This window comes from Schistocerca gregaria, chromosome 1 (genome assembly GCF_023897955.1).
Source record: "Schistocerca gregaria isolate iqSchGreg1 chromosome 1, iqSchGreg1.2, whole genome shotgun sequence".
In the NCBI taxonomy this organism is placed as follows: Eukaryota; Metazoa; Arthropoda; class Insecta; order Orthoptera; family Acrididae; genus Schistocerca; species Schistocerca gregaria.
In genome coordinates this window covers 240,599,404-240,623,237 of record NC_064920.1, presented here as the reverse complement: position 1 = coordinate 240,623,237, position 23,834 = coordinate 240,599,404, and the positions used below count along the sequence as shown (strand labels likewise).

The following is a 23,834-nucleotide window of genomic DNA, read 5'->3' as shown; positions in this document are numbered from 1 at the left end:
CAGTACATTGGAAATTAAAATGTCCTGTGGTGTTTCTCCTGCTCCCAGCCAGCAAGTTTGATATATAGCCCTACTTTTTAAAAAAAACAGCCTCGCAATTAATATTGTATGCGATTATTTGTAACCCGGAGGACAAAAACTTTTCAGAAAATTTGCACTCTTTATTGCCTATTAGCTAATAACTTGCTTTTTTTGTGTAACATAAAATTAAATACATGATACATGAAATCAATAAAGACAAGTGACAAGCAAGACAGTACATATTTCTTCTGTCCTTAAATACTAGCACTTTTTTCTCTCTAACCTTGCTACAGCTTTACATTTCTGCAAAAGGATCTATTACCTCACCAAGATTCATCAAACGTTTTGCTATTTGAAAAACGAATTGTCATTGTCTAATACTGAAAAAGCTGTTAATACAAAAAGTACCCAAGACTGGTGTGGTTTCTCGATCTGATTATGTATATTTTGTCGCTGTCTGCTAGATAAAACGAAATAGGCCTGTCTAATATTGCAGCAATTGTAACACATACTACATAAACAGACTGTTTTATGTTTTAGATTGCACAGTTTTAGCACATTTACGTAGTACCAATATCAAATGCCTATTAGGCCTACTACAAGCAAAAAGCTTTATGTTCGGAAATAGTTTCACATTTCATTCATACATTCCAACTTCTCAATATTGAGATTGAAAAGTAGTAGTATGATTCACAATTCTTACACTTTGGAGAGAAGAGTGCACGATCGCTACCACCACTACCCCAAGTTGCCACTACGCTGCAGAAGAATTGTATAAAGTTCCCCTGAAAACCGTAAGGGACCTGAGATCGAAAAGTAGTAGTACGATATTTTTATATAAATCTGGAATCGTAATATTCTTCCATAATGTGTGTGATGTCCCTGTTTCTTCTCCTTCCTCGTTCTAACAAAAATCTTGTCATCACTAATTCTGTAACTATTACTGCCAGTGTCAAAACTTATTCTCCAGTTAATTTCACTAACCCTATCACAATCAAAGGCTGTTATTTGCATTTATTCTACAGTTAGGCACTATTACGTGTTCGCACAACGTGTTTTCCGCCCTACCCCCAGAATAGAACTTAGGCGGCTGCTACCGAGGTCTGTACAACTGGTTGTTACTAGTGTAACAGTCTGGTCGAATTGTTTCTATCAAAATTCCAATTTCTTGGATACACCGAGAAGATAATAAATAATATTTCTTACCTGTTATTCCTGTTCGTAGTTTATTTCCACTCTGGTAATCTGAATCTAGGGATTTCGCTAGTAATTATAACAATGCTGATCATTTGCAAACACACTCAACCACATAAACAAACAGCGATCGACATTCACCTGTTCGGCTTTATTCTGCTCAACTTGTTAGTCCGTCCCCTTCTGTCTGCAGGAAAGTTTATTTCTAGATGCAACAGGGATTCTCCTGGCAGAGACATGACACAGTACGCATACATTCAAAAATCAACTTATGATTCATTCAGAAATAAACTTACAATATGTTTACGAATGTTCAGAAAGCAACAGGCATAGGTTTCAAAATCATATGAATAATCAATAGACCAACGTGTGCTGGATAATAGGCACTTTGTGAAACAACGTTTTTTTTCCTCAAGAATATGAATTCTTGCCGCCCGGGTCAGATACCCCAGTTTGCCCCTTTTGAATCTGGCAGCTTGTGCATGCCAGTAAAATTTTTCGGGGTATCATCTTGCTGCTTGCTATTATTGCTTGTACAGATAACAGCCACACTTCTGTAGCCAGAAACAGGAGGAGGTACTACACATGCATGACTCAACTGCGCAAGAGCATGAGCCCACTCACAACTGCTCAAACGAATCTAATGCAAACAGTTGAGACGTCATGCTCATCAGAAGCAATTTGTTGTTATGAAGCATTGCACAATCTTCCTAAATCCTTTGACACATTTTGCTGTTGGCAGACACTTGTATGAGCACTTTGTTTTATGGGTGTATATGGTGCATTTCCTTCCCAACTTAAGTTTTATTTTCTTTTTTTCCTCCCGTCCATGTTTGATTGCTGCAATATTATTCTGCAGTAGCAGGATACAGTAATATCTTTTGTTATTGTTTCTTACCAGACAAAATTACAACAACTTGAAAGAGATGGGGTAAGACACTTGTTCCTTTACCTGCATCTCCTGGACAGCCCACTCATTGAGATACTCAGTCGCCATTGCAACTGATACAGCAGGGAGGAGGAGGTGGACAATTGCCCTCGTGAGCGGGCCAACCACAGGTTACACATTTGTCCAGGTGTCAACACGACATTCGAGAGTGGTTGTGACAATGACTCTGGTAGTGGCACATCGGGTTAGAATGTACGGTCGGACTGTGAGAACTTATAGTCTGCTTTGGTCTTTGATAGAAGCATGACTATCAAATGTGATAAAAAGAGTGCTTGTGGGCACTAAAGATGCATCTGCCTTTTTAATCACACGATGGATTGTAATGATGCCCTGATCAGATAGCTAAGTTTGTATTTATGCCTCAGTCAGACCACCAGGCAGCTGAGTCTAAATAACACCATACGAAGAATTCAGCGTTCTATGGGCCTCAACACGAACAGGACAGTAGTGGAGGAGTGAAGCTGTAAGCAATTGTTGTGCTTGAGAATCACAAGTAGTCTCCAAACAAAGTGCCATTGCATAAGCGAGAGCAGGATTTCACAGGGCCAGCAACTGCATCAACACCTTTCTGAATCATAAACAGGTTAATTGCAGCAAAGAATTGACAATCTTCAGTACGCAAAACCACGAGGAACCAAGGTGCAGCTGGGAGGGTCATTGAATCGTTAGTCTCATTCTGTTTACGTTTAGTAGACATAGACTGAGAAGATGTTTGACACATGGTGAAAAAATAAAAAATCCCCCACAATTGCCAGCATCTCCAATGGCACGCTTCTTACAATTGAGGACCCCCCCCCCCTCAGAGAGAGAGAGAGAGAGAGAGAGAGAGAGAGAGAGAGAGAGAGAGAGAGAGAGAGAGGGGGGGGGGGGCGGGGCTCATCCACCTTAGCATCTTAGGTGATTGTTCACACCTGACAGAGGGACCAATTGGCAATTTGGGAAGGAAACAGCTCAGGCAATCACCCCTCCAAATTTTGCGGCAACACAATGCATGCCCAATTCACCAGTCAACATTTATTAACATGTACCACAATCAATACCCACTTCATCTGCAAGGTTTTGAATGGTTCGATGTCAATCCGCACGAACCAATTGTTGAAGTTTGGCAACAATGTCTGACGTTGTGCAGCTAACGGGTCCTCCAGTGCAAGCATCATCTTCGACGTCTGTACGGCCGGCCCTGAACTGAGCATGACACTCAAACACATGCGTACGGCTCATGCTCTGTCCCCAAGACACTTGTTGAACCTTTGCAAGGGTCTCCAAAGCACTTTTCCCAAGATTTGCACAGAATTTGATACACACAAGCTGTTCTGTTCGCAGATCCATCGTAAAATCGCCACACACCAAACACAGAGTATTATGGAAATCACTGTGGACACACAACACGTCCTCCCAGCTGAATGCCACTCCACACACTGACTCATCAGATATTCAGCTCTCACCACCTAGCGGTGCAAAGATCTAGTACAACTACTTTCCAAATGGCAGTACCAGTCCCAAAAATTTTGGATTCCACCTCATATGTAGAACATCAACTCTATATCCACATTTTCATTACAGTGCATATAGGAACGAATTATACTGCAGTGCTCAGAAATTAATTTCTATGATACATTAAATCTACATTTCAAAGACTCTTATTCAGATCTGTGCCTTTGATGGGCAGAACTTCACCTGGTCAGTGCTCTCAAAAGGCAGAGATCAGAAATCAATTATCTGCCTGTCACAAAAGCTCGTAATGTACAACACTCTTCATAATATGCGTCACAGTTCTGGAAGACATACTCATAAAAGACATGCAAGTGTAAAGTAAGTTGACAGTAATGTGCCACAAGAGATGGCTACGGCAATTACTTTTATGACTTTAAGTCTGAAAAAAGTTACTCTCATCCAAAATGCTTGTGTGCTAAAGCTGTTTAAGTTCTTTTTGAAACATTTTCTTCCTAGCACCTTACAGATTACACAGAGATTGCTACCTGTCAGCAGAGTGGTAAAAGAAATCATCTTATGTCATTGTTTATTTGTGCTTTCAAACACACACATGTAAAAAGGCAAAAACTGAAAAACCAATATATCTGAAACGGAAATTTATAGACACAATTTAGAATGTGGCTTGACTTTTAAGTAATTCACAAGTCGGAGAGTGCACCCACAGTATGCTACTGAAATCACAATAAAAAAAGAATTAAAATGAAAACTGTTTTGACTGATTCATCAAAAGTAACACATTCTTTAATCTCTATTTATGCACAATGAAAACAACTGAACTGGGAGCACTGGAATGTATAAAATAATAATTGACACATACAATAGTAGAACACTGAAAAATAAATCAATATTTTCGGTAGAACTATTTTTTGGCGCTACAGGTACATTGAACACTGTAAGTTTGCATAATCTTTGGAAGAACTATTTTTTTGACCCACACGAGTCCACTAACCTTTGAAAGTTCCCAGAGATAAAAATTATGTGCAGTCAGATATGTTTTAGCAAGAGAATAAAAATTCATTTAAATCAAATCCATATTTGTAGAAAGGCTATAAATATGACCACCATACAATATAACTTAACTAATGCCATTCTTAAAATTTAAGTCCACTATTATCCAAATTAGTAACCAATGTTTTGCTATTAACTATGAAAACTAGATTTTATTAGCATATGCTCAACTCATCAACAAATTTAGGAAAAGCATTGGAATTTTTTTTTAAAGAACAGCTAAACTTTTAATTTTTTAGATTTTATTAGCATTTGCTCAATTCATCAACAAATTTAGGAAAAGCATTGGAACTTTTTTTTAAAGAAGAGCAAACTTTTAATATCCCCACCAGTGAAAGTCATGATGGAGGAAGATGAGGTGAGATAGGTAGAATAATGGAGTAGTTAAGAAACCTGCCAAGGAGGGTGCACACGTCACCTCATATGGGCGGACCCAAGGATGGAAGTGTTTACTTGCGAGCAGGCCAGTGCTCCCGCAGAGTTAAAACACCATAGAACTTGCATTGCACTTCATGACAATAGCTGTCATGTGCTCAGTCATTAGCCACCCTAGCCATCTAGGTGCCGAGTGTACAGTCAAGAGCACATCTACGTGGGTTCAGATGCTCCGCTTCCTGTAGTTCAATTCGCATGAGTTCATTCCACTCATGGGGTTCTGGTTCCCAGTGGTTATTGATCCAGTCATCATGTGCAGTACCAGAACTAACAGCATTGCCTTCTGCACAAACTATAGTGGTGATGAAGGATGTACTTACGTTTGTGACATCTCTCTCTTCTTTTTTACCATAGTGTTTTTTGCCATAGTCTACCACGGACCCAGTGTTTCTGAAATGCTAGCAGGAACAGTTGTGCCTACAGACGGAACTGCAAGAACGACAATAGCAGCAATAGGAGCAGATGCAGACACTGATAATCCAGGCGCTACCTCACCAACAAGGGCCATCTGCCTGTGGGGCAGTTTTCTTCTCTGCCCCCACTGCCCCTGACACATTTTTCCAGTTTCAATGAATCTATGGAGTGGTAGGGGAATTATCTGTGCTATTTCTTGCTGTATTACCAGGTAAGGCACTGCTGATCCAGTTCATAAGGCCACCTTATTGTTGTCCAGTAGTGCGGGTTTATATGAAGTTGTCCAAAATTTGAAGCCTTCCATAGAGACCAACATGCTTCCTTTTGACAAGCTTTGTCAGTTGCTCAAATGGTAGTGGCAAGGTTGCAGTTTAACAGCACCATAAGCGGCCTGGGTAGTTGTATGTGGCCTGGATAACCGATTTGCAAGGCCTCTCACACAAGTGTCATTTTGATTGTCCAAAATGTGCTACCTCTCACCCACAGTTGCTAATTCGGAGTGTGATTGTCCAGTTAGCTCCTGATCTCAAGGTTCAGACTAGGGCGTTGACCTTGTTCAACTTTTATCCAACATTTCCCAAATTGCGGAATAGCATGAGATTGCAGCAGCAGATTGAGACATCCTTTCTGATAATTGTCAATTAGCACATCAAGCCATTGTCAACCCACCAGCACCCAAGAACCTGAAAGAGCTCCAGTTTGTTTGGGTAAGATTTCGTATTATGCTCAGATCACTCCCAAAGCTGCACCAGCCTCTTAACCAGCTTGAAAATGGGCATTAAAGTTGTCTGGTTTGCTGAATGTCCACCGGCTTTCCAGTCTCTCAGGCACCATTTGTGCTATGCTCCCTGACTGACTTAACTTTACACCAGTATGCAATTGGTTTCCGTTGACGGCACGATAGGTTGCGACCACCACAGCTGCTGACCCATTTTCCAGAAAATGATTTCAGCGGTCCAGATGGGTTGGCCAAAACATGATTCTTAGGGTGCAGATCCAGCACAGCATACATTTTTTTTTTCTCTTGTGTGCTCAACTCAATGGCAATCCTCATACTTGCCACAGAGGAGTATTATTGTTGAGTGGTTGCCCAACCAGCACTGCACCTCTTCTTCTCTATTTGCTGCATACGCTGTGCTGGGATGTGACTTGGATGGAGGTGTTGGTGCAATGTCACATTTACTGGCTGATGATCAATTGTGACACCAAACATTTGGTGTGGGCTTGCGTGTCATGTGCACAGAACTTGGTCACACTGCCATGCCATTTCTCTCCTTGGCTGATCCCAAGCACCCTTAGAAAAGCATGCACATCAATTTTGTGGGTCCATTTTTGGGCGGCATGTCGTTGTTGATGGTCAATACATTACCGAATTTCCTGAACACAGACAAGCTGTCGCCACTGACATCGTTCATCTGTTACCAGTTATTTTTGCCATTGAGGAATCTCCTAGGTCCCTCATGTCTGATAACAGTAGGCAATTTGTGTCATAGGAGTTTTGCTTCTGCAGTGGCATTCAGCATCTGACTACTGCCCCATTTCACTTGGCTTCTTACTCATAAGAGAAGCACACTGCGTGTTCATTCAAAACCAAGCTGAGAGAGTCCATGTTCACCCCTTCCCGCGACAATGATTGTCGAGTTTTCTGGCTATGTACTGGGTGATGCTGGTCAATGAGTGCAGTCCAGCAAAACGTTCGTATGGGTGCCAGCAGTGGGGTCTCCAGGATTTGCTGCATCCAGAGTCACATGCCTCGCACCACCATTGCCTGCTGTGATTACCTCCTGGGGATCCAGTTTGGGATCGGTCCTTCAGCTGGCAGCTGGGGCAGCTTCTGGGTGTTGTGGAGCGCCACAAAGGTTGGCAGTTGTTCAAGATGCGTGTCGGGGGAGAGCAACTTACTCACTGTGCCCATCAGTTGCACCCATGCCCTGTTGGAGCATTGTTGTTGTGGCCTTCCAGTCAATGAGCACCACTGTTGATCATGCTGTTATTCCTAGAGCGGGCTCCCACTTGCAGCAGTGTGTCGCATAGTTGCTACACCCTTCCCATCTTTCCGCTGCCTGCAGGCCCACTGCGGCTCCCCCCTCCACCTTCATGGTAGAGCCCTTGGATTTCAACCTGCCTCCTTCCCCTTCTGCCTCCTATTCCCTTTCATTGATGGAGGCAGCCTCATCCTGATTGTAAGAGGTGGACTCCGCAGCCTCTATGTGCTCCCACCCTTCTGGCTGAGCTGGCACTGTCACTGTTGCCTACTTCAGTGGTCAGTCCACTACCGAGTTCTCTGATGCTCTCCCCAGTTCTGCACCGGAGGTCATGGCCGAAGCCTGGCCATTTTCAGGCCTACTTGGCGTTTACAGCAGAGAGGGATTTAGTATCCCCACCAGCAAACGTCACGATGGAGGCAGATGAGCTGGCATGGGTAGAACAGTGGGATAGTTCAGAAACCTGGCATGGTGGACAGAGGACAAACTTGTCACATCATATGGGCAGACCTGATGACAGAAATTATACTTGCAAGTAGCAGTAAGGGGAATAGGGCAGTGCTTCTGCAGAGATAAACTGCTGTAGAACTAGCCTTGCACTTAGTGCTGAGAACTGGCATGTGCTCAGTCATTAGCTGGCTCACCCACTGTGTACCGAGTTTATTGTCATGCGGGTATCTACATGGGTTTGGATGCTCCGCTTCCTGTAGTTCAATTTTCACGACGAGTTCGTTCCACTCATGGTTCCCTTCCCCGGTGGTTACCAAGTCACAAGTGGCCTGTGAAGCAACCATGCCGACTGTGTTGGGTAGTGGCTTTCTCATGACTTCTGCAGATACTAAACAAAGTTTGAGACCTCTAAAGATCAACTTACATTTCGTTTATGTGCCAATCAAGATGACAAACTTCGGACAATTTTTTGCTCACTTTGAGGTAAAATAAAGTTTAGGCAGACCATTGTAAATCATACATGTTAGGTATAAATCTGCAATAAGATATGCACCACGTTTTTGCATTATCTAGTATTTTTTGAACTTATTAAGTTTTATTGCCAAAAGGTCAAAGAATTTAGCACAATTTTGTTCACATATTAATGTGATCTGTAATAATGTTCCCGCAGTGTTACAATACATGAAGTTGAAAACTGACTACATTTTTGGAATTATGATCTAGATAGCTTCTGGTTTTTCAATTTAAAAAATTATACAGTTTATTGCTACACTCTGATTGTATTTAAAGATTATCATACCTTTCATTGCTACACTTTGATTGTATTTCAGTTGAACTATCTTGTCAAATGCAGCATCAACATCATCCAGTGTAAACAATTCGAAGTCCTCCATGTTGTGCCGAGACTGAAAACACAAGGAATGAATTAAACTTGATAATATTACATACTTTTTATTATTTGTCACATTATACAAGGGAGAAAAGCCCCTACACATATTCCATGAACACAGCTTCAGGTTTTCAAAACAGGCCTTTTAACTGAAGAATATACCTTTTACACAAAACATTTATCTCTAAGTCAAGTAATGTATCATTACTTACTGTAAAGAATACATGTCAAGTCGCAAACAGGCACATTTAACAGAGACTCACATTAAGCTTTCTGCCACAGCTTTCATCAGTAATAGATAGAGCCATTCACACACACACACACACACACACACACACACACACACACACACAAGCAAGCAAGCAAGCACACCTCATGCACAGATGATCGCCAACTCCAGTATCTTGGGCCGCAATGCAACATCACATGGGATTCAAGCAACAATCTGGAAGGAGTGGGGAAGGGGTAGTAGTGTAAGGGTGGGAAGCGAAAAGAACACTATCTGGTGGAGTGTACAGCAGGGACTAGACTGTCAAAAGGCACAGCATCAAGAGGTAGTGTTGCAGGGATGTTGCGGAGGAGGGGAGGGGGGAGAGGAAAGAAGAGGAGTGGGGAAAGACAGGTGGATGCATTGGCAGAGGGCTGCAAATAAGCGAAGTGGGAGATAAGAGATGAGAATGGGGGAGAGATGATAGGAGAGAGGATGTGGAAACTGTTGGGTGGAGGGTGTGGGGACAGTATGTTACCGCAGGTTAAGAGTGGAAGAGGAGAATGTTACAAGGATAACTCCCATCTGTGCAGTTCAGAAAAACTGGTGGTGGAGGGAATAATCTAGATGGCTCGGGTAACGAAGCAGCCATTGAAATCAAGTGTGTTATGTTCAGCTGTTTGTTGTACCACAGGTTGTCTACTTTGCTTTTGGCCACAGTCTAGCTGTGACTTATCATTCTGCTGCACAGTTCATTCCAATATTCCATTCATACCAATATAAAAAGCTGGGCAATGATTGCAGCAGAGCTGGTAAATGACATTGCTGCTTCCACAAGGGGCCCAGCCCCTGATGATGTAGCATAAACCTGTGACAGGGCTGGAATAGAAAGTGCTGAGTGGATGGATTGGGCAGTTTTTGCATGTGGGTCTTCCACAGGGATATGTTCCTTGTGGCAAGGGGTTGGGTTAGGGAGTAGCATAGGAATGGACTAGGGTGTTGTGGAATTTGCGTGGACAATGGAACACCACTTTAAGGAGCGAGAGGGGGGGGGGGGGGGGTATTTCAGGTAGGATCTCCCTCATTTCAGGGCACGATGGTAAGTAATCAAAGCCCTGGCGAAGGATGTGGTTCAGTTGTTCCAATCTGGTCCAGTACTGGGTGATGAAGGCGACACTCCTTTGTGGCTGATTCTTGGGGGTGGTGGAAGGATTGGGAGTGTGAGGGGAAACAGTATGGGAGATCTGTTTGTGAATTAGGCCTGGGGGTTAGTGCCTGTCTGTGAAGGCCTTGGCGAGACCCTCAGCATACTGAGCACAGGAGCTTTTGTCACTGCAGATATGCCATCCCCGGATGGGCAGCCTATGTGGATCTTTTAGTATGAAAGAGAGGGTAGCTGTCAAAATGCACAGACTTTTGTGGTTGGTGGGTTTAATGTGGACAGAGGTATGAATGGAGCTATCAGAGGGTTGGAGGTCAATATCTACAAAGGTGGCATGCTGGGTTGAGAACTACATGAAGCAGATGGGAGAGAAGGTGTTGACGTTGTGAAAGAATGAAGATAGCGTGTCTTGGCCCTGAATCCAGATCATGAAAGTATCATCAAGGAATGTGAATTAATCTTTATTTACAACAGACTGTTTCGGCTTTGTCACTATTTTCAAGTACCAGCAATTACAATTTTGATGGGAACAGGTATGGATACCAATTTCATTCTCGTTAAATTAGCTGTCTAGTACTCAGGTCTAGAGTGATGTGAAATCAATGTTATATCATTAGTGGATTGTTTTGTAACTGTCACTGCTGTAATAAGATCGTAAATAATGTCGAGATGTTGAAAATAAAATGTTAATTATGAAGTAACAGCAGTTTCACAATTCCACTCTTACGACACTATATGCTTACAGAGATTGTGCAGGTGAACAGCGATATTATTTTATGAACTAAAATTTGTTACGATTATCTTTAGTTGTTGCGTATGTTACTTCCAATTTATCCATTTTCGTGTCCTAAAACATTGTTAAGTTTTTAAGGTAGTACTTGTGTCTAAATTCTGTATGACCATTTAATATTTTTTGTGGGTATTTTCTCGTTTACATATAAATGTGTAATTCCTCAAGAATGTCCATTGCAAAACCTTTTGGTATTCTGTGCAGAATCTGTAGTGCATTTTCGATAGTATCACAGGGTGTATACGTGGACACAGAAAAAAAATTCCCAGATTTTTCTCAGATATCCCGTGTAAAAAATATACTTTTTCCTGGACGAAAATACACTTTATCTGTGCTACGTGACATTAGGTTATCTGCAGATTTTTCCTTTCGAACTGTAATACTTATCACTCCTATGAATGGTTAACGTTTTATACACTAGCATAGAACTTCCCGGAAAGAAGAAATGGGGGAGAGAAGTTTTGGAAAGACCTTTGATGTGCAGCAACATATACGCTGCATATTTTCGTATTACTAAAGTATAAATTCGAATTGCACCAAACATAACACGTTAGTTTCCGGAGCGTTGAAATCAAGATTGCAATGTCCTTTTGTAAGCCAATCATATCTCATGCTACGTGATCTTGGAAGCCGACGACAACCGATATTCAGAGCATAGGACACGTGATGCAGTCAGCCAATAGCAAGATCACTGTTACATAGCGCGAACACACAAAGAGGAAAAGTTAATGGTTTACATTAATATACATAGTACAGCTACAAGAAAAGCTAAGCTTTCACATATAATATTGGTCTCGATGATTAATAAGCTATGAGAGAAGCTAAGCTTTCACATGTAATATTGATCTATATTGCGTGTAAGATACATCACACATGTGCCAGTAAATTTAAAATACTGACATAAATGTCTGGTTTTGAAATTCTTGTAAGTGACTGGTCTAAAAGTGTTCAGTTTTAAACGCTCTGTGATTCAAGAAATTCATCCCACTTTCTCACACATAATTCATCTTGCGTAAAAAGAAATTTACTTTGAAAGTAACACTTTTCGATCCACCGTTCGCAGTACAATCCCGAGACTGTTAGAAATAGATTTGATTTAACAGTTGACAGAGAGCTCCAGAAAACGGGCATTATTGTGCGTGCGCAGCTGCAGAGGTGTAGGAAGTTAGCATGTTTGTATGTAGAAAGCACTAAGAGAGCTTACATTATGCCATAAAAGAAACAGGACATCAGAGGATACTCCAAAAGCATCGTAATTTCGTAAACCACACTAAAATCCATAATTTGGCTTGAAGTGCACATTGATTTTTTCCAGATTCACAATGAAGTAGGTCCCATCTGATATTAAGCTTTTCAGTGTGGTTTTTGGGATGTAAATTTTCTTGGAGTACCAGTACTGTACTATCTCATATTTCGTTCTTAATTATGGCAGAAGATGAAAATGTGCACTTGAAATTCAGCGAACAGCTGGAACTCGCCAATACTGTGGAACGAAACACTTCATTTCAAATAAATTTATTGCTTCAGCGGAAAGATTAATAAATCGAAATTTCTGCTTGACTGCTAATAATTTGGGAATAAAATAAAATCAGAAAATTGAAACTAATAATATATTTTTGCCCTCCGTAATTATGTGAATGTATTATAATTCACTTGATAGCTCCCAGCCGCAGAAATGCATTTTGTTTTCATTTGACGCGGGGGATGTAACCGAAAAGGAAATAGCGAAATCACTTAACGCAAACAGGGGTCAGATGGAGACTAACCCCCTCCCCACTACAACTCGGAGAACTCTGTGCACGCGTGAATCTGGCAGCTAGGGCGCACGAGAAAAATTTTTCTCATTTGCATCTGGCTGCTTTCTGCTACTGCCGATACAGCTAACAGCCACACTTCAAGTAGCGGGAAGTGGGAAAAGGTACTGTTCATACGCGAGTCAACTGCGCATGCGCATGAGCCCACTGGCAACTGGTCGAACGAACCAAATGTAAACAGTTGTGACGTCACGCTCATATAAAACAGTTTATTGTTACAAAGTATTACATAGTCTTCACCCTAAGGCCTTTGACATATTTTTGCTCTTGGCAGACGCTTGTGCGTGCATGGTGTTTTGTTGTTGTAAATGGTGCATTTCCGTTGCCAATAAAGTTTTATTATTTTCCCTTCTTGTTTATATTTTATTGCTGCAGTATCATTCTCCAGTAGCAGGATACAGTAACATACTTTGCTAACGAATCAATTATAACGAGTCAAAATTACAAAAATTTAATTGAAGGCTAAAAAAATGAAAAATTCCCAGAATTCCGAAAAATTCCCAGTTTTTTCCTGGCTTTCTCCCGGTAAAAATAATCCCCAGGTTTTTCCCGGTTGTCCCAGGTCATATACACCCTGTATCAGAAGGGTGATTTTGATTTTTCAAGTGAAGAAACAAGATCGGCTGATTATGACTGTTCTCTCTAATGTGTTCTTTGTGCCTCACATTAAAATTTCTTCCTGTTTGGATAATGTAAAAGCTATTACAGCTGCCACATGTGGTTTTCTATATGCCTGGGTTAACATATTTCGATGTTCTAGTGGTGGAATGTAATTTTATTGACAGGTTGTTACTGGTTCGAAAGGCAAGTTGAATATATGTGGCTTTAAAAAGTGCATTAATTTGTTGATGATTCTACCAAGGTAGACTGCTGGTACATATCTTATTTTCTGTGTCGGTGATGTTTCTCGATTTAGGCATATACCGTTATGTTTTGTGCTCTGCTTTGGTGTTTTAAATTTTTAATATAATTTTGTGATTATGTTGGGGTCAAAATCATTTGTACAGGCTATATATCGAAGTATGTTAACTTCTTATTGAGTTTCTGGTTTTTTAAATGGGAGGTTATTTAATTTATTTGTCATTGAATGGAAAAATGCTAGTTTATGAGCCATTGGATGACAAGAATTGGGATTTACAATATTTTCAGAAGTGGTATTCTTTCTATAGATATCATATGTGTGGCAATAATTATTTTTGCCAACTGTGAGGTTTAGATAGTTAATAGTATTGTCTTTCTCAGTTTCCACAGCAAATATAATTTCAGGGTGCAGTTGGTTGAGTTTTTGGTGGCTATTTTCAATATCTGTTTGGCTGCCACCTACCGATATGAGGCTATCATCTACATACCTAAAATAGTATAGAATTTGGTGTAATTTCAAGTGTTCCAGTCATGGATATTTTACTATATTGTAACAGGTTGTATTTTATTATTTGGATTTTTTTCTGTAGTGGCACATTGGTGTATAGATTAGTGACACTAAGTGAAATAAATTTACCATTAGGTGTGATTTGTATGTATTTTATATCTCTTTCCAGAGTACGCAAATATTTGATTGTGTATGTTTTGGTGAAGGTATAAACTTTTGTTATTAGTGTGTTTAGTTTTTGGTTATCAAATATAATGGGCTATTTATGCAAATACAGTCCAAATCGGAACCACCAGTTTGTGTTTCTTTGGTTGCACTCATAATTTTCGTGTAGTTGGATTCATTATTGTATATGTTCGGTGAGAATGGTATTACCGTTTTTAATGGCTTTGTTTATTTTAGTTGCAAACCTGTTGGTGGGGTAACCTCGCAATTCTGTAATATTGTTAGATTCAAAGAATGACATGACCTTATCAACATAGTCAGCTTTGTTGAGTATAACCACACTATTCCCTTTATCAGCTTTTAATATTGTAGCATCATTTAATTGCTGGTTATTGTTTATATTATACAGAATTTTCTGTTCTGTCTTGGGCTGGTATTTGTATGCATTCTGTTTGCTTAATTCACTGTCTAAAATGTTTATTATATTAACGGTAATATCATTTTGTTTTCTGCATGAGAGATTAGCTACACCTATTGCAACTTTAGCAGTGGCTATCAAATGCTTTACAGAATTTTTCTCTGGTGTTGGGGCTATGTTGTATTTCAGACCTTTTGTAAGCAGATTTGTTTCATTATCTGTAAATTCTATATTTGTGAAATTTTATAAACGTGAGTAAAACTGAAAATCAGATTCCTATTCATGTACAGGTTGTCATATGTGATGATGGATGAGTAAAAGTTTTGTGAGTTTCTTGTTATGGGTACATTGAATATGTCTGCTTGTGTTCCATATATACACTCTTGGAAATGGAAAAAAGAACACATTGACACCGGTGTGTCAGACCCACCATACTTGCTCCGGACTCTGCGAGAGGGCTGTACAAGCAATGATCACACGCACGGCACAGCGGACACATCAGGAACCGCGGTGTTGGCCGTCGAATGGCACTAGCTGCACAGCATTTCTGCACCGCTGCCGTCAGTGTCAGCCAGTTTGCCGTGGCATACGGAGCTCCATCGCAGTCTTTAACACTGGTAGCATGCCGCGACAGCATGGACGTGAACCCTATGTGCAGTTGACGGACTTTGAGCGAGGGCGTATAGTGGGCATGCGGGAGGCCGGATGGATGTACCGCCGAATTGCTCAACACGTGGGGCGTGAGGTCTCCACAGTACATCGATGTTGTCGCCAGTCGTCGGCGGAAGGTGCACGTGCCCGTCGACCTGGGACCGGACCGCAGCGACGCACGGATGCACGCCAAGACCGTAGGATCCTACGCAGTGCCGTAGGGGACCGCACCGCCACTTCCCAGCAAATTAGGGACACTGTTGCTCCTGGGGTATTGGCGAGGACCATTCGCAACCATCTCCATGAAACTGGGCTACGGTCCCGCACACCGTTAGGCCGTCTTCCGTTCACGCCCCAACATCGTGCAGCCCGCCTCCAGTGGTGTTGCAACAGGCGTGAATGGAGGGACGAATGGAGACGTGTCGTCTTCAGCGATGAGAGTCGCTTCTGCCTTGGTGCCAATGATGGTCGTATGCGTGTTTGGCGCCGTGCAGGTGAGCGCCACAATCAGGACTGCATACGACCGAGGCACACAGGGCCAACACCCGGCATCATGGTGTGGGGAGTGATCTCCTACACCGGCCGTACACCTCTGGTGATCGTCGAGGGGACACTGAATAGTGCACGGTACATCCAAACCCTCACCGAACCCATCGTTCTACCATTCCTAGACCGGCAAGGGAACTTGCTGTTCCAACAGGACAATGCACGTCCACATGTATCCCGTGCCACCCAACGTGCTCTAGAAGGTGTAAGTCAACTACACTGGCCAGCAAGATCTCCGGATCTGTCCCCCATTGAGCATGTTTGGGACTGGATGAAGCGTCGTCTCATGCGGTCTGCACGTCCAGCACAAACGCTGATCAAACGGAGGCGCCAGGTGGAAATGGCATGGCAAGCCGTTCCACAGGACTACATCCAGCATCTCTACGATCGTCTCCATGGGAGAATAGCAGCCTGCATTGCTGCGAAAGGTGGATATACACTGTACTAGTGCCGACATTGTGCATGCTCTGTTGCCTGTGTCTATGTGCCTGTGGTTCTGTCAGTGTGATCATGTGATGTATCTGACCCCAGGAATGTGTCAATAAAGTTTCCCCTTCCTGGGATAATGAATTCACGGTGTTCTTATTTCAATTTCCAGGAGTGTATATCTATCTATCTACAAACTTTGCAATATAATCAAATGTTAAAGGTGTTATACTGTTACTTTAGATGTGCTACACATAGAGTTCTTGATAACTATTTCTTTTTGATGTAATTTGTCCTGTATTTCTAGTCTTATCCACAATCTTGCTGTATAGGTCTTGATTTGAGGTACAAGATCTTGCAGTCAGTTTTATGTAGGCTCATGTAGGAATGACATTACTTCAAAGACAATGCTCACTGTATTTGATGCCTTCAATTATCTTCACCAATTTGACTTTTAAGCAAATAAAACACAGAATGTTCCCCTTTATTTCATGAAACGATATTGTCAACAATTTTGCTTCCTTAGGGCCAGCAGCATAATATTTGTCTGATAACAACACGATTATTAGAGTACTTCTGAAGTCTCTGGTTCAGTCCTTCCACTTGACTCAGAACCAAGGAACCATGATCAGACCTGTGGAAAATGCTACAAATTATGAGCTTATGATTTGTTCCAACGTGTGCCACAGTGTTCAGTTGCTTGCACCCTGTTCCCTCAATATGTAACATATAAACATTAAACTAAATATGTGAGTACAGGTAACTAAAGAGTAGGAATAAAGTAAAAATGGTACATGTGTTTGTGTGGTACAGTGATATGGAAGGAGAATTCATATTGGTTTCGGAGTAAAATTGAAACTTAGGCAGCTGTTTTCTATTCTGACATGTTAACAAATGTCTTCCATAACAAACTTGAAATCCACAGATATAAAGGTTTATGTGCAATGATATTAGATTCTTTTCCACCTCAAACAACAGTGTTAGTGAGGGAACAAATAGTTAGTACTCATCCACAATCTGTTTTGTCAAACATACAACCTATGCAATTTTTCTGTCATATTACCTGAAATATCTTTATATTAGAGATGTGTCATGTTATTTCAGTCAACAACTAATTCAATCAAACTTTACATTGAAAAAGTCTTCCTTATGTACAGCAGACAGCTGAGAAGAAAGCCTGTGAGGGATGAGGTGGGGGTCGAGAAACAGTCCTTCCTATCCCTCCCTCCTGCACCGTGGCAGTCCACCATCTGTGGTATTAGCCATCCAAAAAATGTTAGTTCAGCAGTAGACTATACTGTCATCTTTGCTGTGTTTCACGGTTAACCATATGTGGTAACCGATTTCCTTTATTTTTTATGCATAGCACCAGTGAGAAGGGAAGAGGTGGGGAATGGTAAAGTGCTGCTTGTGGGATGTATCCCTGCACAACCCCTGCTCCCAATCCCTTGCCTCACGACTCATACAGGATGTATATGTGGCCGAGGAAAAAAAAATTCCCAGATTTCACGTATTTCCTGGTTAAAAACACACTTTCTCCCAGATGAAAAATATGCTTTTTCCGTGTTAAGTAACAGTATACTTTTCCTTGGAACTGTAAAACTTATCAATCCTTTCAATGGTTATGGTTTTATACACCAGTGTAGAATTTCCCGGCACTTTAGAAAACTAAACTTAGAGGGAAAAAACATGTTTTGGAAAGATGTCTGATGTGCAGCAACATGTACACTGCATATTTTGTACTACGAAAGTATAAATTCGAATTCCACCAAACACCGCATGTTACTTTCTGAAGGATTGAGATTGCGATGTGCTTTTGTAAGCCGGTCGTAGCTCATGTCAAGCGATCTCGCCAGACGATGACAGACGATATTCAGGGCATAGGACACGTGATGTAGTCACCCTATAGCAACATCAGTGTTAAGAAGCGCAAACACACAAAAGGGGAAAGGTAATGGTTTAAATTAATATACATAATGTTGCTAAAAGAAAAGCTTTGGCCTCTAAGATTAATAAGCTGCAAGAGAAGCTATGCTTTCACACGTAATGTTGATATTTTCTGCGCATGTTACACTTTAAGATACATCACAGAAATGTGCCAGTAACTTTTTTAACAACGACACAAATGTCTGATCTTCTGGGCTCGAAAATATTCTAAATGGTCATTCTCAAATATTTGAATTTTGAATGAGAGTCAAACGCTCTGTGATTTAAGAAATTCATCGGACATTCGCGCACAGATGAACATCTTGTGTAAAAGGAAATTTACTTTACTTGAAAGCAAAACTTTTCAAACAACCGTTGGGAATATTTTCCCGTGACCTGTTAGAAATAGATTTGTTTCAGTAGTTGCGCCAGATAACAGGCGTCGGCGTGCTTGTGCAGCTACGATAACGCAGGGAGCCCGTACGTTCGTACGTGTAAAACATTAAAAGGTCTTACACTATGTCATAAAAGAAACAAGATGTTAGAGGACACTCCAAGAGCATGGGAATTTTGTGAACCCTACTAAAATATATAATTCGACTGAAAGTGCACATTCATATGTCCAGATTCAGATGTACCAGTATCGCATTATCTCATGTTTGATTCTTTATTATGGCATAATGCCATATGTGCTAGACGATGAAAACGCGAACTTAAAATGTAGCGAACAGTTGAAACTAGGCAATAGTTTCGAATTAAACACTTCGTTTCAAATGAATTCACTGGCTCAGCAGAAAAGATTAATAAAAGTCAAATTTCTTTAACAAACCGACAAAGATAACTTTATTGTTCTGCAAGGCGATTAACGCTTGATTGTCAGAAAGGTAGAAACAAAATAAAATCTGAAACTAATAACTTATTTTAGCCTTCCGTAATTATGAGTATGTATTTTAATTCACTTGATAGCTTCTGACCATAGAAATCCATTTTGTTTTCATTTGACGTGTGAGCAATAAACAAATAGGAAACAGCAAAATCACTTAACGTAAACACGGGTCACATGGAGGCTACCACCTCCCCACTACAACTTAGACCGCTCTGAGCATCAGGTCCGGATCTACGATATTTCCGAACCGGGCCAATATAAAATCGACTTTTCGAAAATATCTTCATATTGTAGCGCACATCTTTCTGAAGCGTCTGATACATAAAACATATATGATCGAGGCAACGTAAGACATGTTATTTGGTCTTAAGTGTGCCGAACTGCAGTGCCACGCCTCTTCACACAGCATTCTTCCATCGTACTTCTCTGTATTTCGCTCTGTGGAATTCAAACGTGTAATATTTTGTAATGGGTGCCATCAAACTGTATTCAAGCCAGTGGAGATAAGAATGTCCTGTGGTGCCTCTCCTGCTCCCAGTCAGCCAGTTTTGACATCCTGCCCCGCTAAAAAATAGCGGATGGGATTATTTGTAACCGGAAGAACAAGAACTCTTCAGAAAATTTGCAGTCTTTACTGCCTATTAGCTAATAACTTGCTGTTCTGTGTGACATAAAATTGTATATAGCATACATAAAACGAGTAAAGACAAGACACAAGCAAGACAGTACACATTTCTTCAATCCTTAAGTCCAAGCTCTATTTTCTCTCTAATCTTGCCACAGCTTTATATGGTGTACATTCCTTTCTGGGAAAGAATCTATTACGCCATCAAAGTTCATCAACATTTTGCTACGTGAAAAAACAAAATGTCATTGTCTAATACTAGAAAATCTGTTAATACAAATAGTACGCAAGACAGGTGTGGTTTCTCGATCTGGTTATGTGTATTTTGTCACTGTCTACTCGATAAAACGAAATAGGTCTGCCTAATATTGCAGCAGTTGTTCCACACAGCAAATAAACGAGACTGTTTTGGCACAAATGGTCATTTTTATAACACTACAGAATATAATTCACGAAGTACCAATATCAAAAGCCCATTAGGCCTACTACAAGCAAAAAGTTATACGTTAGGAAATAATTTCACATTTCATTCATACTCTCTAGCTTCTTAAGCATGAGATCGAAAAGCAGTAGTACATAATTTTTATATAAATTTGGAACTGTCATATAATTCCGTAATTTGTGACAGTCTCCGTTTCTTCTCCTTCCTCATTCTAACAAACAATCTTGTCACCACTAATTCTGTAACTATTCCTGCCAATGTCAAAATTTATTCATTAACCCTGCCACAATCACCGTTTTAGTTACCCCGCATTTGTTCTCCAGTTTGGCATTATTAAGTGCTCGAACAACGCGTTTTCCGCACTACTCCCAGAATAGATCTTTAGTGGCTGCTAGCCGGGGACTGTAGTGTACCGGTCTGGCCAAAAATTTTCTTTCAAAATTCCATTTTCTTGGATACACGGAGAAGACAACACGTGATTTTAGTTGCCTGTTATTCCTGTTAGTCTTTTATTTCTACTCTGGTAGCCTGAATCTATGGAATTTGCTAGTAATTATAAAAATGCTGATTATTTGCAAACACAGTCAACCACATAAACAGCGATTGTCATTCACCCTTTCGGCTTTATTCGCTCAGCTCGTATAGACCCATCCCCTTTTGTCTACAGGAAAGTATTTTTCTAGATGCGACGGGGATTCCACTGGCAGACAGACAGACATCACGTACACTATGCATGCATTCAAAAATCAATTTACGATTAATTCAGAAATCAACTTAGAATTTGATCCAAAAAGTTCAAAAACCAACAGGGATGTGTTCAAAATCATATGAGTAATCAATAGACCAATGTGCGCTGGATGCTAGGCGCTTTGTGAAACAAGGTCTTTTTCCTCAACAATATGAATTCGGTGCCCCCCCCCCCCCCCTCCCTTGAAACTGCCGCCTGGGACAGATAATTACCCCGGTTTGCCCCTGCTCCCTAGTTTCGGGCCTGTTGCGCATACATGAATCTGTCAGCTTAGGTGCACCAGTAAAATTTTTCCGGATAGCATCCGGCTGCTTGCTGCTATTGCTTATACAGCTGCCACACTTCTGTAGCCAGAAGTGGGAGAAGGTACTACTCATACGTGACTCAACTGCATGTGCGCATAAACTCGGCCGCAACCGCTCAACTGAATCTAATGTAAACAGTTGTGAGGTCACGCTCATTGGGGGCAATTTGTTGTTATAAAACATTGCATAGTCTTCCTAAAGCCTTGACACATTTTGCTGTTGGCAGACGCTTGTATGAGTGCTGTGTTTTGTTCCTGTATATGGTGCATTTCCTTAGGTTTTAGTTTCGTTTTTTCTCTCGTTCGTGTTTTATTGCTGCAGTATTATTCTGCAGTAGCGAGATACAGTAACATTCTTTGTTGGAGTATTGGTTCTTACTAGTCAAAGTTACAAAAATGTAACCAAAAACTAAAACAATGAAAAATTCCCAGAATTCTAAAAAAATCCTGGGTTTTTCCCGGTTTTCTCCCAGATGAAAAAATTCCCGGGTTTTTCCCGGATCTCCCGGTTGTCCCGGGTCGTATACACCCTGCTCATATCCTTGAAACAGCGAAGCCAGAGAATCCTCCCGGTTTTCTCCCCGATGAAAAAATTCCCAGGTCTTTCCCGGATGTCCCGGGTCGTATACACCCTGCTCATATCGTTGAAACAGACCTAGATGTCTGTACATCCTCCAGCGCCACCTACTTCAGTCCATTCACAAGCGTAATCTATCCCTGTGAAACCAGTGATGTGATCTACAAGCTAAGCTGCAACCACAGTGCTGCATCCTACGTGGGCACGACAATCAACAAGCTAGTTGTCTATGTGGAGGTCCAACAACAAACTGTGGCCAAGTAACAGCTGGACCACTCAGTTGCTGAGCACGTTGTCCAACATGACATTCTTCATTTTAAGGACTGCTTCACAGCCAGCGCCATCTGGATCCCTCCCTTCTGAATTGTACAGGTGAGAACTTGCCCTACAGTATATCCTATGTTGCTGTAACCCTCCTGGCCTCAATCTCCTTTGTCACTGTCCTTTACCTACCTATCCCCTTCTCTGTACAGCACTACACAGCCCTCTATTCACTAATGCACCCATAGTCTTTTCACTTCTCTCCTTTTCGACTCTCCTCCCCCCCCCCTTCCCCAGCCTGTCCTCTGTTTAACCTCCCTACAGCAGCTGGCTGCCCTACCCTCTCCCCACTCCATCACTGTATGCTCCCACAAGTAGCAGTTTACCATCCCTCGCCCCTACCCTTCTATGCCTTACGCTCCCTGCTTCAGCCTCCTCCTCACCCCAACCACTTAATTTGTTTCTCCCATCATGTGCTGCTGCTCGCAGTCTGGTCATGGCAGCCACAGACTGTGGCCATGTGAGTGTGAGTTGCGCATGCGCCTGTGTGCATGCGCGCGCACATGTGTTTGTGTGTGTGTTTTCTGTTCTGATGCAGGCCTGTTTGGTTGAAAGCGTTGTTTGACAGTCTTTCTGTTGTTTATGTCACTCAAACCTGCTCAAGTCTGTCAGTTACCATGCCTATATAACTACATTCATAAAAAGGTTTTTACAGCAATGTGCAGTTTACTAATTTTGAATGTATTTATGAATGCTGAGTATCAAATTGTAGAAGGTATTGTATTCATGCAAGAGGTTACATAGAAGCATAAAGGAGACATTTTACTGCTGCTGAAATATGACAGTATGTAATATGTTAAAGAAAATTCTAGGTGAGATGCCTATTTACGGGGGCTAGGTAATTATATAGTGGAAACTTGGCATGTTTAATTTAGTCTGGTATAGAAGCGCTGATGTTATGTAGACAGTGCAACATGTTGATCATTTTGCAATGTATGAAGGATGGTATAACTAGGTTATAAAAGGGAAGTGATATTTTGTTAACATTAAGTATAAAAGTAAAGGAGGACAGCACATGAAAAAAAGTGGGTATATAGTTTCTTAATGCCTTCTAGGTCCACACACTTCTATCCTTACAAGAAAGTTCGTACAACTGCCAAGAGGGCATATTAAAGACAAACGGTCTACATGATGAGTAATGACTGTGAATAAAAACAATACAGGACAAACTGTACATAAAAGGTGTGTAAAAGTAGAAATGAAAGTGAAATAGAATTATGTAATTATAGTAAGTTCACAAGTTCAGCAGCGGACAAGAATTAGGATGACCGTATTCTTTCGAAGGAGGGTGGAGTTATTGTGGCATTGGGTCAAGTGGATCTGGCAAGTGGGCTACCAGTTAATAAATTTCAATGGCAGGTCCTCCAATACAGCTACTTCAGCATCCTGCACTCAGCAAGCTGTCCTGCAACAGGCCATGTTGTTCAGCACCAACATGTGATGCAGTACTTTTGAGGCATACATGACAAGAAATAGAGCATTTCATTACAAACACCCCAATCAGAAAAAGTATATCCGAGTCTCCATCTCAGCGAAAGATCACTTAACGTTGCCTCATTACCGAACATTGAGCTTGTCCTGTCTTCATGTCAGACTGGGCTGCTGACGTGACTACTG

The 23,834-nt window shown here is 41.3% G+C and overlaps 1 protein-coding gene across 2 annotated transcripts in view; it reads right to left on the bottom strand.

Annotated features, from left to right (window-relative positions):
- LOC126338753 (probable cleavage and polyadenylation specificity factor subunit 2) overlaps nucleotides 1-23,834 on the bottom strand; it is a 153,550-nt gene that overhangs the window by 114,874 nt on the left and 14,842 nt on the right. For both annotated transcript variants that reach the window (XM_050001580.1, XM_050001581.1), the window contains exon 4: nucleotides 8,750-8,855. In XM_050001580.1, the coding sequence (XP_049857537.1) occupies nucleotides 8,750-8,855 (106 nt within the window). The remainder of the gene's footprint in view (nucleotides 1-8,749; nucleotides 8,856-23,834) is intronic.